The following is a 17,405-nucleotide window of genomic DNA, read 5'->3' on the forward strand; positions in this document are numbered from 1 at the left end:
TGTTTTCATATACAGTTTATTGTGAACGTGTAATTGCTCTGCCACACATTACTAGTCAGTGACACAGTGGTTTGTGGAGAAGCCATCCTTTTGAATATTCACAAGCGCTCACTCTAGAAACCTTTATGTCATTCCAAGACATCTGGAGCAGTCACATTTGTGAGTTTCTTCAGAAGCCCAGTGCGTAGCTGAAGCCCAGATGAATGTGCTCAGCAATCAGAAACCTGTTTGTACTACTGCAGTGTTCTGAGACCTAATATGTCAGACTGTGTTTGAGAGTCAGGAAGTAATCGGTTTTGGGAAATCACTGGAAATGTCACAAAGTCTGAGTTAAATCAAAATGTGAAACTCTTGAGTTAAAGGAAGCCAATGTCCTATGTCCAAATACATCATGTCACATTACTGTTTTAAAAACATTGTATCAGATTTAAAGAGTTTTATTTGTTTGTATTTGGTACAACATCCTAACAAGCTGGGATATGCAAAGAAAAGAATTTCACTGTACTGTAATGTATATGTGACATTGTACCAAACAAAGGCTTTTCTTCTTCTTACCATCTGCCTTTTTATTTTTTTAGATTTGGCAATGCAGTTGAACCAAGGAAAGTTTGAGTACAATGGGTCATGTGGGTATGTGAACATCGCATTACTGTTAATATTACAACATTTGTTGAATGTAAAGAGAATTATTTTGGAGTTTGAGTAACTCCTGTTTTGCTCTGTTTATATTCAGTGGCCTAAAATATATTTTTACTTTTACTTTGTAATTTCATTAAGTCATGTATACAACAGATTTATTAAATTAAACCCTGTAGATAGAAATGTATGGTTTCTTATCTATTATGAGGTCAGTACTGTACTGTAATTGTAATTGAAATGCAGTCATCAAAAACATACATTGTATTGCCAAAAATATGTAGACACATTATACAGGATGTCCCAAACGTCTCCATATATAGTGGAGTAGGTTTTCCAGCACCACATCGGTCAGTGGATGTTTGTGGACGTCCACTTCTCGGTTGGTCCGCAACACTTCCAGACTTTTTGAATTTGTTAATAAGTTTGGTAACAGTGTTGTGTATAATGTGCTTGCCATGTTTCGTGTTAAAGTCCATCGCACCCTTATGACAGCTTCCCAATCCAGCCATGAGAACGATTTCAACATGGTTTTTCTTTTGTCAAAGGTATTCTTAAAGGCTGTCTATAAAAATAACGTCTAAATTAAGTATGACAAATTTTGGAAGACGTTTAGCTAAAAAGTGTTAATTTTCCCCTATGTATGGAGACTTTTGGGACACCCTGTAGATTTAGTTCCCTGTTGCTTTTATAATAACCTCCAACCGTCAACAGGTTTGGGCCCCTTAGTTCCAGTAAAGGGGAAATATTGGTGGTGAATCTTGATTAATATTTAGGGGTTAGGTTTCAACCAGACAAGTTATGATTAACATGAATGTGTTATTAATGTTCTTGACATGGAATAGTATACATAATACATAAAGCTAGAGGTTTGTATTGAATTTCACATTGTCCTCATTAGGTGAGGGTGATGTACATATTTCTAATATAGAGAGTATACACTGGATAGTAGACAAGCTCCTTAAAAGCACATAATCAATTAGGGTTATTTGCTACGAATTAAATACAAAATAGGATTGCATAAGGTTCACTCTCCTGGTAGTGTAAAATTCTGAACATATTAACACATTTATCAAGGCAACGTAGTATAATATCTGTAAGTGTTTCACATCTGTAAGTGTTATACAATATATTGGATATGAGACTAGGGTGGATTAATTAAAGCGGTCATTGCTTAAAGGGGACTAGAAGTATTGGCTCAATTGGACTATAAAGGAAATAAACTAGCTTTTGACAGCTTGCATAATGTTTTGTCCTTGCAGTTATTTGCTGAAGCCAGATTTCATGCGTCGGCCAGACCGCACGTTTGACCCTTTCTCAGAGACCCCTGTGGATGGAGTGATTGCAGCAACTTGCAGTGTCCAGGTTCATCACTTTTTTATATATGTATTTTGATTTTAAATCTTTGCTTATTCGGGGCAGATTAATAAAATTTCAAAAAAAAGTTTTGACTAGGCAAAACAAGGATGTCTTGTTGGGCTGAATTGCATAGGTTCATGATGACCGAGTTTAGAGAAAAGACATGAAAGTGTCAGATTTTAGAGGAAAGACATGAAAGAGTCAGATTTTAGAGGAAAGGCATGAAAGAGTCAGATTTTAGAGGAAAGAAATGAAAGAGTCAGATTTTCCAGCAAAGACATGAAAGTACCTGCAATCCTCTGCATCCAAGTGTCATATTCTTTTAGCTTCAGTTATAACCGCTGAATTTTTAGCTTCTAGTGTGAAGCCTTAACCAGCTCAATCTTCATCAAATGGCTGAAAATAATTCATTCCTTTTTATCATTTATTTAATGATGTAGGTAATTTCAGGCCAGTTTTTGTCTGACAAGAAGATTGGCACATATGTGGAGGTGGATATGTATGGCCTGCCCACAGACACCATTCGCAAGGAGTTTCGCACAAGGATGGTGATGAACAATGGTCTAAACCCTGTATACAATGAGGAACCGTTTGTTTTTAGAAAGGTAATCTCTGTTGTAGATTTATTGCATAGTAATGCTGTGGGGTTTTTTGGCCATCTCTTATTCACATACTGTAGTCTCAGGCTGGTACTTCTTTATTTTAAATCTTTATGTTATCATTAAACTTAATCTCAGAATGCTTCAAAACTACAGGCAGAAAAGCACCCGTGTGTGTTGGCATGCCACTCTGACTCGCTGTCCTCATATCTTTGCTCCACTGCACGTTGAATTTCTGCTTATCACTGAAATTCCTCATGCGTGCGTGCGTGCGCACACACACACACACACACACACAGTGTGAATAATATACCTTCCACCTACCCAAAGGTAATCCTTCCGGACCTTGCAGTGCTTAGAATAGCGGTGTATGATGACAACAATAAGCTGATTGGTCAGAGGATTCTCCCCTTGGACGGTCTGCAGGCTGGCTACAGACATATCTCCCTACGAAATGAGGGCAACAATCCCCTTTCCTTACCCACCATCTTCTGCAACATCATCCTCAAAACATATGTGCCTGATGGATTTGGAGGTAATTTCAGCTTCACAAATAGTCTTAGAGTGACCATTGCTAACTTTTAAGGAGTTGATTTAAAAATTCAGGAAACAGATTCACCCCGGAACACTTCTTATTGCTAATGTTTAATTAACACTAATCACAGAAACCATGTGTTATTAATTAGCTCTAATAATATATTTTTTATATTTATTTATTTATTTATATTTATATTTATTTATATTTATATTTAAAAAAGTGTCAGGTGTGCAATTTTACAGAGGTTTCTTTTTTTTTTTGTAGCCATTGTGGATGCTCTTTCTGACCCGAAAAAGTTCTTATCCATTTGTGAAAAGAGAACAGACCAAATGAGAGCCATGGGCATTGAGACGGTGAGCATCTCCATGAATACTGCTTCCAGACTTCAGCCATGCTTATTAATTATTACTCTCTATATATGGTGCACTTTTTGATGCTTAACAAAATAAGACCAGTGTCAGTTTTATTTTATTTTTTTTGTACTATAGAGGCAATCAGTGTCAGAATTAATGAAATATCCAAGTGTATTTTTCAAGAATAGAGCGCAGTATTATGTTTTTGCACATATCCACCCTAATCAAGAAGAAATTATTTATTTCTCAGACAGTACACATTGTGCAGTCTCTATATAATTGAGCAATTACAGCATTCTCAATTATAAAATGATACGTTATTTGTTATATTGCCTCAATACTCTAGCACATTGGATTTTAAACGAAACAGTAAGTAGCTGTGATTATATTTAATTCTATATTGGGTGATACTTGTAGGAATTACAGCACTTGTTACCTTTATTTGGAAAATGTACTGTGGACACGACACTCAATGACCTGTCATGTGACCAGCCTGTAAACTGGCTCTAAACATTAAGGCAGCAGTTTGTTGTTGTTAATCTATACACATTCTCTAGATTATCATCCATCCTTTATCTTTTTTTTTGTTTTTTAGGAGTTGCTGAAATTTATTCGATAAAATCTATACACTATCAACTCATCTCTGTACCTTTTGCAATAATAAATTTAGTTCATGTGAACTCTTGATCTATCTTATTCCTTGATTGTAAGCTAGGTATCATTTGATGCCGTTGACAAACGACGGTTCATGACATTATATAGATGGTATGTCAGTCAGTAAAGGATTTCGCTGAGGGTTTTTTTTTTGTGTGATTGTTGTGGTCAAAAATGTTTGATTTTTCTGCAACTTTTTTTGTTGCAGAAAAATAGTTGAATTGGCTAATTCGCAGTCATGTTTGTTGGTAAATGAGACCTTTTAGCTCTACTTATGTCGACGTACGTGAATCAAATAGGGCTCTGGCTGAATCTGCATTGTGATAATGTCACATGACGCATCTTGGCCCAAATCTGCTGTAATTTTAAAAAATTGCAAGCTCCTCTGAATATTGTGGAGTTGCTTGGTTTTGCGTTAATTACTGCAATCGCAAAATCGTGAAATCCTGGAGGGACTGGTTTGTAGAGTGTCTAACATGGACTTGTTACCTCCCATTTTAATCACGGTCCCCCATTTCAGGCACTGTGATACCGCAGATAGAGTTGTGTTCTTCGATCCAGTTGGATTGTGAGAGGATTTATTTGTTTATTTATTTTTTAAAACGTATTCTCCCTGTGTCCATGGGTTCTCTGGGTTCTCTGGTTTACTTCCACCTCCTAAAAAAACATGCCAGTGGGTGGATTGGCTATGCTAAATTGCCTTTAGTTATGAATGAGTGTATAGTTTTGCAATATACTAATGTCCTATCCAAGGTGTTTCCTGCCTTGCATTTATTGTTCCTGAGATAGGCTCCAGGGCCACCGTGACCCTGTCTAGGCTAAAGTTTTCACCAAAGTTTCTTAATATATAAGTAATATGTTTATTCTGTGTGTGGTATTTACCTGTGAATTTGCTGTTGTGACCACAAGAAGAGGTGTTGATGCCTCTAAAGCAGGTCATTATGATGCTGAATCAGACTTCGCTAAATCAATAGCAATTATTATGCAGTTGCATCATTAAGTTAATTACTTCAATAGGTGTATGATTCTCTGAATGTGTAATACTGTAAATAAAACTGTGGATCCGGTATTATTCTCAATGCATATGTAAATAGTCTACAACGCAAAATAAAGCTGATATTTTGCATTTCAACCTCAGTCATTATGCTTCATGTGCAGCGTTTGGCATACAAATACTAAAGACTGTCATTGAGTTCCATTAAAACATACTCTTGAATGAAGTCAGTTTATGATGACGTGATCAGGATTTAAAACTGTCTTTGCTACAAGTGTAATCATTCATGAGACTGTTTCCTGTGTTTGTGTGTGCAGTGGGAGATAGCTGAGGTGCCAAATGACAGCCCAAAGACAACTAAGAGAGGAAAGACAAATCATCCCAAAGCTGTGTCACCTCAGAAAATGTCTGAGCGACACGCTGCATCAGTACAGAATCCGAGCGTTTCCTCAAGAAGTGGTACAATTTCTACATTTCTACTACTGTTTCTACTTTCAGAATTGCATCAGCAGGCATTTACTTGTGTTTCATTGTATGGTGCACAGGGTCTCTGTTCTGTAGGTCCTTAAAGTCTTAATCAAGCCAAAAATACATTTTAACCATTATATGCCTTAATATACAATCACAGGCCACTTTATTGGGAACACCTGTACACATGCTCATTCATGCATTTATGTAGTCAGCCAGTCATCTATCAGCAGTGCAGTGCAACACATAAAATCATTCAGGTACAGGTCAAGAGCTTCAGTAAATGCTCAGTAAATCAAAAATTAGAATAGGCAAAAATGTGATCTCAGTGACTTATATTGGTTTGCATTGTTGTTGGTGCCAGATGGCTGGTTTCAGTATTTCAGAAACTACTGATGTCATGGGACTTTCATGAACAACAGACTCCAGAGTTTACACAGAATGGTATAAAACAAACAAACAAAATAAATAAATAAAACAAAGGTCAGTGAGCCACAGTTCTGCAGGCAGAAATGAGAGAGGTCAGAGGAAAATTACTAGACTGCTCCGAGCTGACAGGAAGGCTATGGTAATGCAAATAAGCACTCTTTACAACTGTGCTGAGCAGAAAACCATCTCAGAATGTACAACACATTGAACTTTGAGGAGGATGAGCAAAAACAGATGAAGACCTCAAGTTCCACTCCTGATAGTCAAGAACACCTAGGTTCATCTAATCTGGACAGTTGTAAATAAGAAAAACTTTGCCTGGTCTTTTTGCAGTCTTCAACTATTTAGTTGTATATGCCTTTTATGAATTGTGCCATTGCAATGTGATTGGATAATTGCGTGAATAAACAGGTATGCACGTGTTCCTATTAAAGTGGCTGGAGTGTGTACATTAAATTGTCATCAATTTAAAGCTTTTAGGTGTTTTGTCTTTTTTTTCTTGTGTTGTTAAATTTGTTTTGAAAACTTTCTGTTTCTTTCTTTTTTCTCTCTCTGTCTTTATCTGCCTCTATCCACTTATTCTCCCTGCTTTTCTAAAACACATACACTTTCTCTTTCTACCTCTAACCTTACTTCAATCTGTATTTTTTGCTTTTGTTCCCTTTGACTTTTTTTTATTTACTTTTTTCTTAATATAATCCATGACCTTACTATTATAGGGGTCTATCCAAGTTAAGGTTGAATGGCAGATTCAACTAATTTAATGTTTTGAAGAAGTTTGACATGACAGCAGATATCCACTGAATAATCCAGGTCACTAACTCAAGGTCAGGGATCCATGTTAAACTGCGGCCAACATTTCAGCTTGCATACACAGAGATGTATTCCTGTGGGAAAATTCAGGCTGAAGAAAAGAGTAAAATGATCTTACTGGTTGAAAGCTGTCTACCTATGATACGGAAGCTTACTGAATATGGAATCTCATTCTCTACTATTTATACACTTTAATGGTGTGTGAATTATGGGCTACATTTCAGGAGGCCTTGAATAATTAATAAATGTATACTAAGTTTATCTGTAGACACCTTAAGTATAGTTTTACATGCACTTAAGTTTTAATTTTTTATTTATGTGTTAACAGTGTCTCCTAAACCATTAAACATGCCTCAAGTTACCATTGATGACCTGAAACAGATGAAGGTACACAAAAATAAATTTTTCTCTAGTGGGACTGACTGCTTGCTTCTAAACCCTTTACTGCATGGTGTTGCCATATGACAACAATTCATTTATCTCCAATTTTTTGATAGGCAATAATACAAAACTATTTTCCTATGTAACTGGAAAAGGGGGGCTTTACAAACATTGGCATAACAAAAAATGCCATTGTCAGATGACCAGGAAGTTGCACTTCCTTTTCTGCAATCACATGGCATGGTGAAGATCATTCTTGGAGGGTGCTCAAAATTTGATCTTTTTTTTTTAAATGATATTTAGGCAAAACTGCTTAAAGGAAAAAAATTTAAACACCATCTGGGAAGTTCACATTTATTTATTGTCATTTAAACAAGTTTAAATATTTTTAGTACTTTGTTAAATGGTAAAATTTAATTGTTGCCATATGGCAACAACATGTGATAATGGAACACTGTTGCACACTGTTGGCATATGGTGACTACCCCTAAATTTTTTATTGTTTTTTATTATTATTATTACTTGAGCTATTTTTTTATTTTAAATGTAATAATTCATGCAGTAGTGGGTTCATTTTGTTTTATTTTATATAAATGCACTGCATTGTTGTTTTTTTCTTTCCTTTTAAATTTCAGGCATATATAAAACTAGTAAAAAAGCAGCTGAAGGATCTTAATGCATTGAAGAAAAAGCATTCAGAGGTGACTAAAGACCTTGAATTCCGCCCCCAACACCTGCCCTCCCCCACACACACACACTTGTGGTAATTGTATTATGGGTGGATTTTGGACACGTTGTGCTTGCTTTGTAATAGAAGCTCACAAGATGTTGTATCAGGAGCATGAGCCAGAGTACAAAAAGTAAATGTTTTAAATATGAAGTTTCTTCTTTTTGCAGGCATACACTGCATTGCAGAGAACTCATTGTACTCAGGTGGACAAGATGGCGACACAGCATGAAAAAGAAAAGCGGGCACTAGAAAAACAATTCGAAAGAAGTAGCAAGAAAGTCAGGTAGATCGATACAAGCAGCATCATCCAGCATAGGACGCACTATCTTAGATGTGTAATGCCTGGGAGACATGATAATACCAAACCAATCTGATTATTAAAACATGCCCTGAAGAGCTTAAAAAATAAAATCATGAATAATGGGACAGTGCTAAATGTATTTTTAATATTGGTTTGTTCGCAAACCAAAATTGAGGTCTTTTTCATTTTTCATGCCTGCTCAGTGAATGTAACTGGGAAACCAGAGGGGAAATGGAGAGGAGGATAAAGACCGTTACCACAGACCACAAAACAAAGGTGCTGAATTCTTTTTGTTCCTTTCTCTACAAAGCAGGTTGCTTTTTGCTTTACATAGCACTTGTTTGCTCAGTGAGCTACTGTTCTGTCCTATCGTGACAGGTGAAGAATATGGTTGCTGCTCAAACAGAGGAATTGGCTGAGATGACAAAGACCCACAATGCTGAGAACCAGGACCTCAGTGACCAGCACGTGCTACAGCAGTGTGAACTGCTCAGAAAGTTGATGCTGATGACACAGGAACAGCAGACACAGCAGCTCACAGACGTTCATGAGCGGTGAGCCGTTAATGTGAATAAGTTTACCTGGATAGTGCGTCCTTCTGCATCCACTCTAAGGGCATTATGGTAACTTTTAACATTTGAGAAAGGTATTAGAAGTTATCTTTTTCTCTCACCGGCATGACTGCTAATGTTTCACGTTCAGATGTGCTGTACGGAAATAAATGTGTAGGATTAGTGAAGTTTCTTGTACAAGCTGAATATCAATGCAGTGAAGAATATGTAACATTCCTCAGTCAATACTAAGTGGTAGGATACTGCAGCATTGCGCATGTACCTCGTGTATGATGTATCCCTGGGTTACTTCATTTATTCACAAACTTGGCAATGGCATCATGCCTCCCTCCAGTTCCAAATAATAGCCTCAGGTCAGCCCCTCTACTTTGGGTTTCTTGTCTCTCTTGCTGTCTGTGTTTTTTTGTTTGTTTGTTTGTTTTTTTCTCCTTTTCTTTTCTTTTTCTTTTTTTTCTCTCTTTTTTTTTTTTTTTACACAAATCAACGCTGTCTTTTGTAAGGCGACTCTGAACCTCAGGATTTTGCTATTCTCACTCCAGGGTTGTAGTTCATTAAAATATCAAAATGCTAAACACTGAAATAGATGGCAGCTCTGATTTGTCATGCTGTATGAATCTTCTTAAGTTGTCTTGCCAATTTTATATATTATGCTTTTATGATCCGTACACCACTTCCCCCCTCACTGCAGACTCGTTTATTATGGGACAGGATAGAAAACATTATCCATAAAACGCAGCATGGAATGTTAATGGAAACTGGATGTCCTACGGCAAGTTGGTATTATATTCTCTTCAGATATTGCTCCTGATCTAACAAATGACTCCATTTGTTGCTTGTTTGTGTTTTCTTTCAGACAGAGTAAGGAGATGAGAGCTAACCAGGCAAAGTCATCAATGGAGAACAGTAAAGCCATCAGTCAGGACAAAAGCATCAAAAACAAGGCTGAGAGAGAACGGTAATGATCCTGTTAATGAGAACGTCCGAGCAGCCACATATAGCCACAAAAAGTTTATTTGTGCCAAGCTCATGATTTAGTGCAATTCAGTGTCCATAAACGGTTAGCAAGCATACTGTCTGCTGCATAAATGTACACTCCTGGGGAAAAAAATGGGCCTAGCCTAAAATAGCAAATTATTAAGCTTTTAATGGTCTTAACGTTTGCAAATCCAGACATGTTGGTTTAAATTTACATAAAACATTTTAATCATGATCATGATTTTACCTTTGCGTACAAGAAGGCTATACAGTGCCATCCACTAATATTGGCACCCTTGGTAAATATGAACAAAGAAGGCTGTGAAAAATTGTCTTTATTGTTTAACCTTTGGATATTTTGTTTTTAAAAAAAAAAATCACAAAAACACTCTGCTCTCATGGATATCAAACAATTGCAAACAGAACATAGGCTTATAAAAAAAATATTTGTTAAATATATGTATACCTTGGCACCCTTATGAAGTCATGTGAGAAAAATATATTTGAAGTATATTCCCATTGATATTTTAAATTGTTTAGTACACCTGGGTGACTAGGAACAGGAAATTGTTCAACCATGACTTCCTGTTTCACAGGTTTATAAATGAGGTAACACATAGGCCAAATTCACTTACTCATTCATAACAATGGGTAAGACCAAGGAATATAGCTGTGATGTGCGACAAAAGGTTATTGAGCTTCACAAAATGGGAAGTGGGTATAAGAAAATAGTACAAGCATCGAAAATGCCCATTTCCACCATCAGGGCAATAATTAAGAAGTTCCAGTCAACTGGAAATGTTGTGAATCAACCTGGATTTGGATGTGTGTATATTTTTGTCAGTAAACACCAGAGGTGGTTTTGGCGCACACAGCGAGGTAGCCATATGGAAAAGTACCTCATGCCCATGGTTAAATATGGTGGTGGCTCTTTAATGTTTTGGGGCTGTTTTTCTGCCAGAGGACCTGAACATTTTGTTAGGATACATGGCATCATGGACTCAATTATCAATGTCAGCAGATATTAAATAAAAACCTGACTGCCTCTGCCAGAAAACTTAAAATGGGCCGTGGTTGGATCTTCCAGCATCCAAAACATGCATCAAAATCAACACAAAAATGGTTTACTGACCACAAAATCAAGGTCTTACCATGGCCATCCCAGTCCCCTGACTGGAAACCCATAGAAAACCTGTGGGGTGAACTGAAGAGGAGAGTCCACCAGCGTGGACCTTGAAATTTGAAGGATCTGGAGAGATTCTGTATGGATGAATGGTCTCAGATCTCTTGCCATGTATTCTCCAACCTCATCAGGCATTATAGGAGAAGACTCAGAGCTGTTATCTTGGCAAAGGGAGGTAGCACAAAGTATTGACTAAAAGGGTGCCAATAATTGTTGCACACCTATATTTAACAAAGATATTTGTTAGGTAAACCTGTGTTGTGTTTGCAATTGTTTGATATCCATGAGACCAGAGTATTTTTTATGATTTTTTTTAACAAAAGATCAAAAGGTTAAACAATAAAGATAATTTTTCACAGCCTTCTTTGCTCATATTTACCAAGGGTGCCAGTATTAGTGGAGGGGACTGTATATGGGAATTTCCCTGTTTCTAGCTATTCCCCAAACAGTTCACTGCAGCAAAAGTAAACGAGCAAAGAGTGGCACAGGAGGTCTCAGGAGTGCATTTGTTTAATTTTTTATAATTTTCTGACCAACGATTGTTTGTTAAGACCAATAAAAGCTTAATGTTTTTGCCATTTTGGGCTTGGACCTTTTTTCTTTTTTTTTTTTGCCCAAGAGTGTATTATATAGTGACAGATTTGATTATTTTCTTATAATAACGTCATTTTATTTTGTGGAACACCTGCATTCCATATTAGTTCCTGTTGTCACTTACATTATAGCAGTTATAAACAGTCATTCCCTCATCATACTGTTTTTTTCCCCCTTTCTTGAATTTCTTTTTCCCGTGGCAGAAAACGTACCTTTACAAAGTGCTGACACTGGAGTCTCTTTTACAGGGTGTCCCAAAAAGTCTTGATACATGAGGGAAATTAACACCTTTTTTTTTTTAAACAAAATGTCTTCCAAAATGTTTCGTACTTAGTTTATATTATATATATTATTTCAGCCTTTATTAATTCCTTTAACAAAAGAAGAACACGTTGAAATCATTCTCATGGCTGGATCGGGAAACTGTCGCAAGGTTGCGATGGACTTTAACAGGAAACATGGCAAGCACATCACACACAACACTGTTACCAAACTTATTAACAATTTCAAAAAGATGAAGTGTTGCGGACTAATCGAGAAGTGGACGTCCACAAACATCCACTGACGAAGCCACAACCAATGTGGTGCTGGCAAACATAATCTCCTATGTATGGAGACTTTTGGGACATCCTGTATAAATGTTAAACAAACATCTTGAAACAGAAAACTTTACAAGATCAACAATGAGACATTTTCTTTGATAAATAAAAACATGTCGTTTATTCTGTTTATTATTAGCAGCCTTAGATTATGTGGATCATCCACCATACAAGCCCTTGTGAATGAGCTGTTACTATAGCAACGATAATGTAATAGAAGGAGCACATTAATATAAATACGTGTTGTGAATTGCATCTGGCACTACAGTCAGAGCTGCTGTTACAGAAAATTAAGCTTCAGTGTGCTTTTGAACTTTCTGATTTTGTTTTGGGGCATTATGTGTCTGCAGGAGAATTCGAGAACTGAACAGCAACAACACAAGAAAATTTCTCATAGAAAGAAAAAAGGTATATATTATGAAAGAAATGGACAAATCTCTTTTAATGCTTTGTTTCAGTTGTTTTAAATAACATTTTATAATGTGTTTCGAAAGCTTGCCTTGGACCAGTCGAAAGAGCTTGATCAGCTCCAGAAAGTCCAGCTTGAACAACTGGAGCAGCTGGATAAATATAACGCTGAGGTAGTGTAGTTCCTATTTTTATCACTCAGAATTATCTGACTATTCTCAACTAATTTGCACTATTATCTATTCACTAAGTCTTTCATTGGTTTTATTACTTCGTTTTCTTTTTCATTCTAGCGCTTGAAGTCACAACTTTCAGCACCTCCGTGCCATGGTAGGAGCTTGCATTCACAAATCAATTTTACAATACCTCTCCTTGCTCATAATTCTTTTATTTCTCTCTATAAAAGTGCAATACATAATGTCTATGAAGTTTTTACTGCATCCCTCACACTCCCTCAGACTGCTGAACCAATCGAGCTGATCAGAGGGAGAAAACTGTTCGCCTGTAAATGTCGTGATTATTGAAGGTGTCAGAAATCATATAATCCATCAGTAAAAGCTGTCAGTGAATATATTGTTTAATGTGCATACCATAAAGGAGTTCAGTAAGGAGGAGAGAATTATGCTGGTTTTGGATATACACAGCATCATACAGTATATATAACATGCTCATTCTAAACCTAAAGTTGCTGCCATTTATGAGTTTCACTTGCATCTTTTAAAGCAAAGACTTATAGGGTTATGTGCACATTTGTTTTTTTTTTTTTGTTTTTTTTGGTGTTAATTCTGCATAATGTTCCCTTTTAGGCTCAAATGACACAGCACACGCATATGGAGAACACAGAAGTGAAATAGTCCCAGTGGTGCCCTAAACTCCGTAACCACATGAGACAACAGCAGATCTGTGAACAAATACGCACACAAACAGCTGCAGATGTGAAAAAAAATCCTTTTCTGCATTCTGGTTGTACGCTCATATGCATGTTTGTTTTTTAATAGTTCAGTCCAAAGGTGGGGCTTTTTCCCTGTAAAACATTTTGTATATATTTTTTCATAACAGTAATTTTATATAAATATGTTTTATAAATTGATATTATCTAAATGTATTTATATATTTGTTGTGTGCCACTATATTACTACATACCCCTTGTCCTTGAAAGGTTGTTTTTGTGATCTGTTATGATCTCAGGGTTAATTTTTGAGGCAAGGGCTGAGATTTTGTGTGTGTGTGTGTATGTTTTTTTGTTTGTTTGTTTGTTTTATTTGAACCTCTCATTTTACTGTTGTTTATAGTACAATTAAAATGTGTCTGCACTGTAATATATTGCTGTAAATTGTACACTAATTTACTGGCAGCTTGGGTTGTAATTGTATGCATTATAATATCTTCATGTATAAAATAATACATAACCCTGTACATTTGTGTGACACAGGATACAAGTAAGCTGAAGGGTCTTGCCCAATCATGATAGCTTGGTGGTGCAGGGACTTGAACACACAGCCTTCTGATCTGTGACTCAAAGCCTTAACCACTGAGCCAAGCTAGTTGTCCTAGTTGTGGTGGCTCAATGGTTAATGTTTCGAGTCAGAGATAAGAAGGTTATGTGTTCAAATCCCTGCACCTCCACATTGCCTTGACTGTGCAAGACTCTTCAGATCTGCTGTATCCTGTATCAAGCAAATGTACTGTTATACACAGTACAGTGATCTACTCCAACATACTCCAAATTATAATTGTACAGACATATTTTAAGAAAATGTATTTTGCATGTATTTAATTAATAATAACCTAAATTTTCAACCTACCCTCTAATATATGAACTTCAGTTTTTCTTTAATAATAGAGACTTTAGAATCCTATTTCCCCAATCTTGCATCTGTCGGGTTTCCATTGTTAGACATGTCATTGTCAATGTCTCATCCTTTAAATACAATGATTCAGTGCGCACATCTGAAAATAAGTGTTTCAAAATGTGTGAATGGGAGGGGGCAGAGCAGAGATTATGAATATTTATGAGACCACTTCAAGTCTTTAAGAGCCCTTGAGAAAAATGTCTTCATGAATACCAAGACTTATAGAAAGAGATTTTGGAGGTACGTTACAGAGATTTTGTGCCTTCTGATGGTTATCGGATTGTTGTGGTCATTTTAAATAGAAGTTTATTGCTGACAAACATCAATTGCTGAAAGATCGACACTGGAGTGTACCTTTGTCAGTAAGGTTTCTTTCAGGCCAGAGCGGTTTGTGCTCATAGATTTTATTGGGGCAGATTGACAATAATAACTACATAGCGGTCAAAATTTTGTTTGAAGCTAAGTGCAATAATAACTCTGTGGGGCAGCGAGTATGCTGCCCTGTGATTATGTAGTATCTAGAAAGGTGAACAAATCAATAGAACACTGGTTTGTATTTACCAAATAGCAAAGAAAAAAATATATTCAGTACATTTACATGAACAACAATAATCCAATATTAACCCGAATTAAGACAATACTCTGATTAAGAAACTACCATGTAAACAGCGATTACTGATTACCGTAATCCGATTAAAGTCGAAGTAAACACAAATCGAATTAAGACATGTGGAGTACTCCTGTTTTAGTCGCATTATCGATGTGCATTACAGACATCTAAACACCTTAATCACACTATTAACATCATGTGGGAGTTTTCACCGCATTTTGCGACAGCACACACACACACACGGCAGTGCTCAACCGTTTGATGGCAAACAAGAGAGCACGACTGCGTCCAAAACCGCGTTCTTACCTACCTACTACATAGTAGGTGAAATACACGTATTTCGGCTACTATATAGTAGGTAAGTACAGGTTTTGGACTTCAAGCAGTCGTCTATTTGCACGTACAGCACGACAAATAATTAACTGCACTTGAAGCTTTCGTAAAATTAAAAATAAAAACACCAAAAACTGTATATGGTACAATAACGAAGACGAACTGTATGTTAATATGTGAAATTCTGGAGGGAACGTCGGATGGCGTGGCACAAGGACGTTAATCGATCTATGATCTATAACGTAAGACGGGAACATGAAAGGAATATTCTAAAAGCAATTCATGTAAACACCTTAATCACAACATAGTCTTATTCAGAATAAGGTCAATAATTAGATTGCTGTCCATGTAAATGTAGTCACTGTCAATATTAATTATCAATATTGGATTTTTCTGCCTATAACATGCTTTGATATCTACACTAAATATATTTCATGAAAATGATTGACATTTTATTTACTGTATAACCATGCCTATGCTTTCAGCCTAACTTGCTAGCCAAGCTTACTTTTGATCATATTCCATAGTGAAATTGGTCAATTTAAGTAGGGCTGGGCGATAAAACGGTCCTTTATCGACCTTTATTGCTAGAAAAAATGTTCGGTATAATGCTGGATAAAATGTAAACAGACATGAAGTTTGTTTGCATGAACAACCCTCAAGCGTGCTCCGTCCCTGGATCATAAACAGTCTATCATATGCCTTGATAAAGGAATGTGCTACGAGTGACAAGCAAACAGCCAATAACAAGTTACGTATCTGTGGGGTTCGGCTGCGTCATCGCCATGTGACATCAGAACATACGAACACATGCCGAAATGAGTTCGGAGCCTGCTGAGGATGTTTGTGAATCAAAAAGGACATGTCAGCTCACCAGTGTGGCAGTTTTTGTGTTTTTTTTTTGGTTTCTTTTTGTCTGACCAACATCAGAACACCGTTGTGTGTAAGCTTTGCAAAAAACCAAAACAAAAAAAAAACATCCCGGCCAAATATAGATACACAACCTGCGAGAGACTTATAGTGCGCATGCGGAGTGCTCCGCACATGTACAGTGCGTGTGACTCTGAACAGCGGGCCGGGAAGAAAGGTGACATTTAGCCGCGTTTGTGTTTCCTGTTTAAAATGTCGGCTCTGGGGAGGACAGTGAGTGTCCTCAGAGCAGGAGCTTGACTCATCAGACACGGACTTCAGCACAGTGTTAAAGTGGAAGTTTTATACGAGGCTAGGCTAACTATGCTAAACGGCTGAGTACAACCCAGAGCACCAGGAGTCCCATTCTGCGCTATAATGTCATGTTGATCTCCCTTAAAGTTTGCCTTTTACATTGCACACATTTTGTAACATTTTACTTATTAAGCTAAAGAGTTTCTTTGACACTTATTTAATCTTCATATAACATATAAGAGAAGATATTTGTTTAAATTATATTTTGTTTTTGACTGTTAAAACTAAAATTATTTGTTGTTTGCCTTAATAAAGTGGGTAAATTAAAAATACAGTGGTTAAATTCAAACCTTTTTTCATCTGGTCTCTGTTAAAAAAAAAAAAAAAATTATCAATAATTATGAACACCGAATGATATGAAATTATTATATTGTGATCATTTTTTTTAGCTGTATTGCCCAGCCCTAGATTTAAGTTTGTAAATGATATTAATGCAAGCGATGAAATTATCCACTTTCATATGTGCAGCTAATGCCAACCAAAAATAGTCTGTGATTAATCAGTTATTACTATTATTTCAGCAGTAAAGTAAGGGCCTGTTCACACCGGGACAATTTTCTCAGCGGTTTTTTTTTTTTTTTTTGGGTGTTCACACCCAGGCGTTAAACGCGGGCGAGACGCTGAATGAAAGTGAGAATTCACTCCCTGACATTGCGAAATGTAAGGTATTTGGTGATTTGGCCACTGCAACAAATACTTATTTGAAGCTAAATCTTTAAAGTTCTAATTTTAAACAATATACTGTTTTTAAATAAGTAGGCCTGATGGTTTGAATTATATTAAAGTCACAGCAATAGCA

The 17,405-nt window shown here is 36.5% G+C and overlaps 1 protein-coding gene across 4 annotated transcripts in view; it reads left to right on the forward strand.

Annotated features, from left to right (window-relative positions):
* Positions 1–16,916, forward strand: part of LOC128612234 (1-phosphatidylinositol 4,5-bisphosphate phosphodiesterase beta-4) — a 45,526-nt gene extending 28,610 nt beyond the window's left edge. For 2 of the 4 annotated variants that reach the window (XM_053632172.1, XM_053632171.1), the window contains 16 exons: positions 579–630; positions 1,899–2,001; positions 2,436–2,600; positions 2,925–3,129; positions 3,397–3,485; positions 5,451–5,592; positions 7,172–7,230; positions 7,860–7,925; positions 8,122–8,237; positions 8,459–8,531; positions 8,634–8,809; positions 9,681–9,782; positions 12,529–12,586; positions 12,673–12,759; positions 12,880–12,916; positions 13,393–16,916. In XM_053632172.1, the coding sequence (XP_053488147.1) occupies positions 579–630; positions 1,899–2,001; positions 2,436–2,600; positions 2,925–3,129; positions 3,397–3,485; positions 5,451–5,592; positions 7,172–7,230; positions 7,860–7,925; positions 8,122–8,237; positions 8,459–8,531; positions 8,634–8,809; positions 9,681–9,782; positions 12,529–12,586; positions 12,673–12,759; positions 12,880–12,916; positions 13,393–13,457 (1,595 nt within the window). In that variant the 3' untranslated portion in view covers positions 13,458–16,916. The other 2 variants (XR_008386706.1, XM_053632173.1) reach the window with 2 other exon arrangements.
* Positions 16,917–17,405: the final 489 nt, after the last annotated feature.

Source organism: Ictalurus furcatus, chromosome 9, assembly GCF_023375685.1.
Source record: "Ictalurus furcatus strain D&B chromosome 9, Billie_1.0, whole genome shotgun sequence".
Classification (NCBI taxonomy): domain Eukaryota; kingdom Metazoa; phylum Chordata; class Actinopteri; order Siluriformes; family Ictaluridae; genus Ictalurus; species Ictalurus furcatus.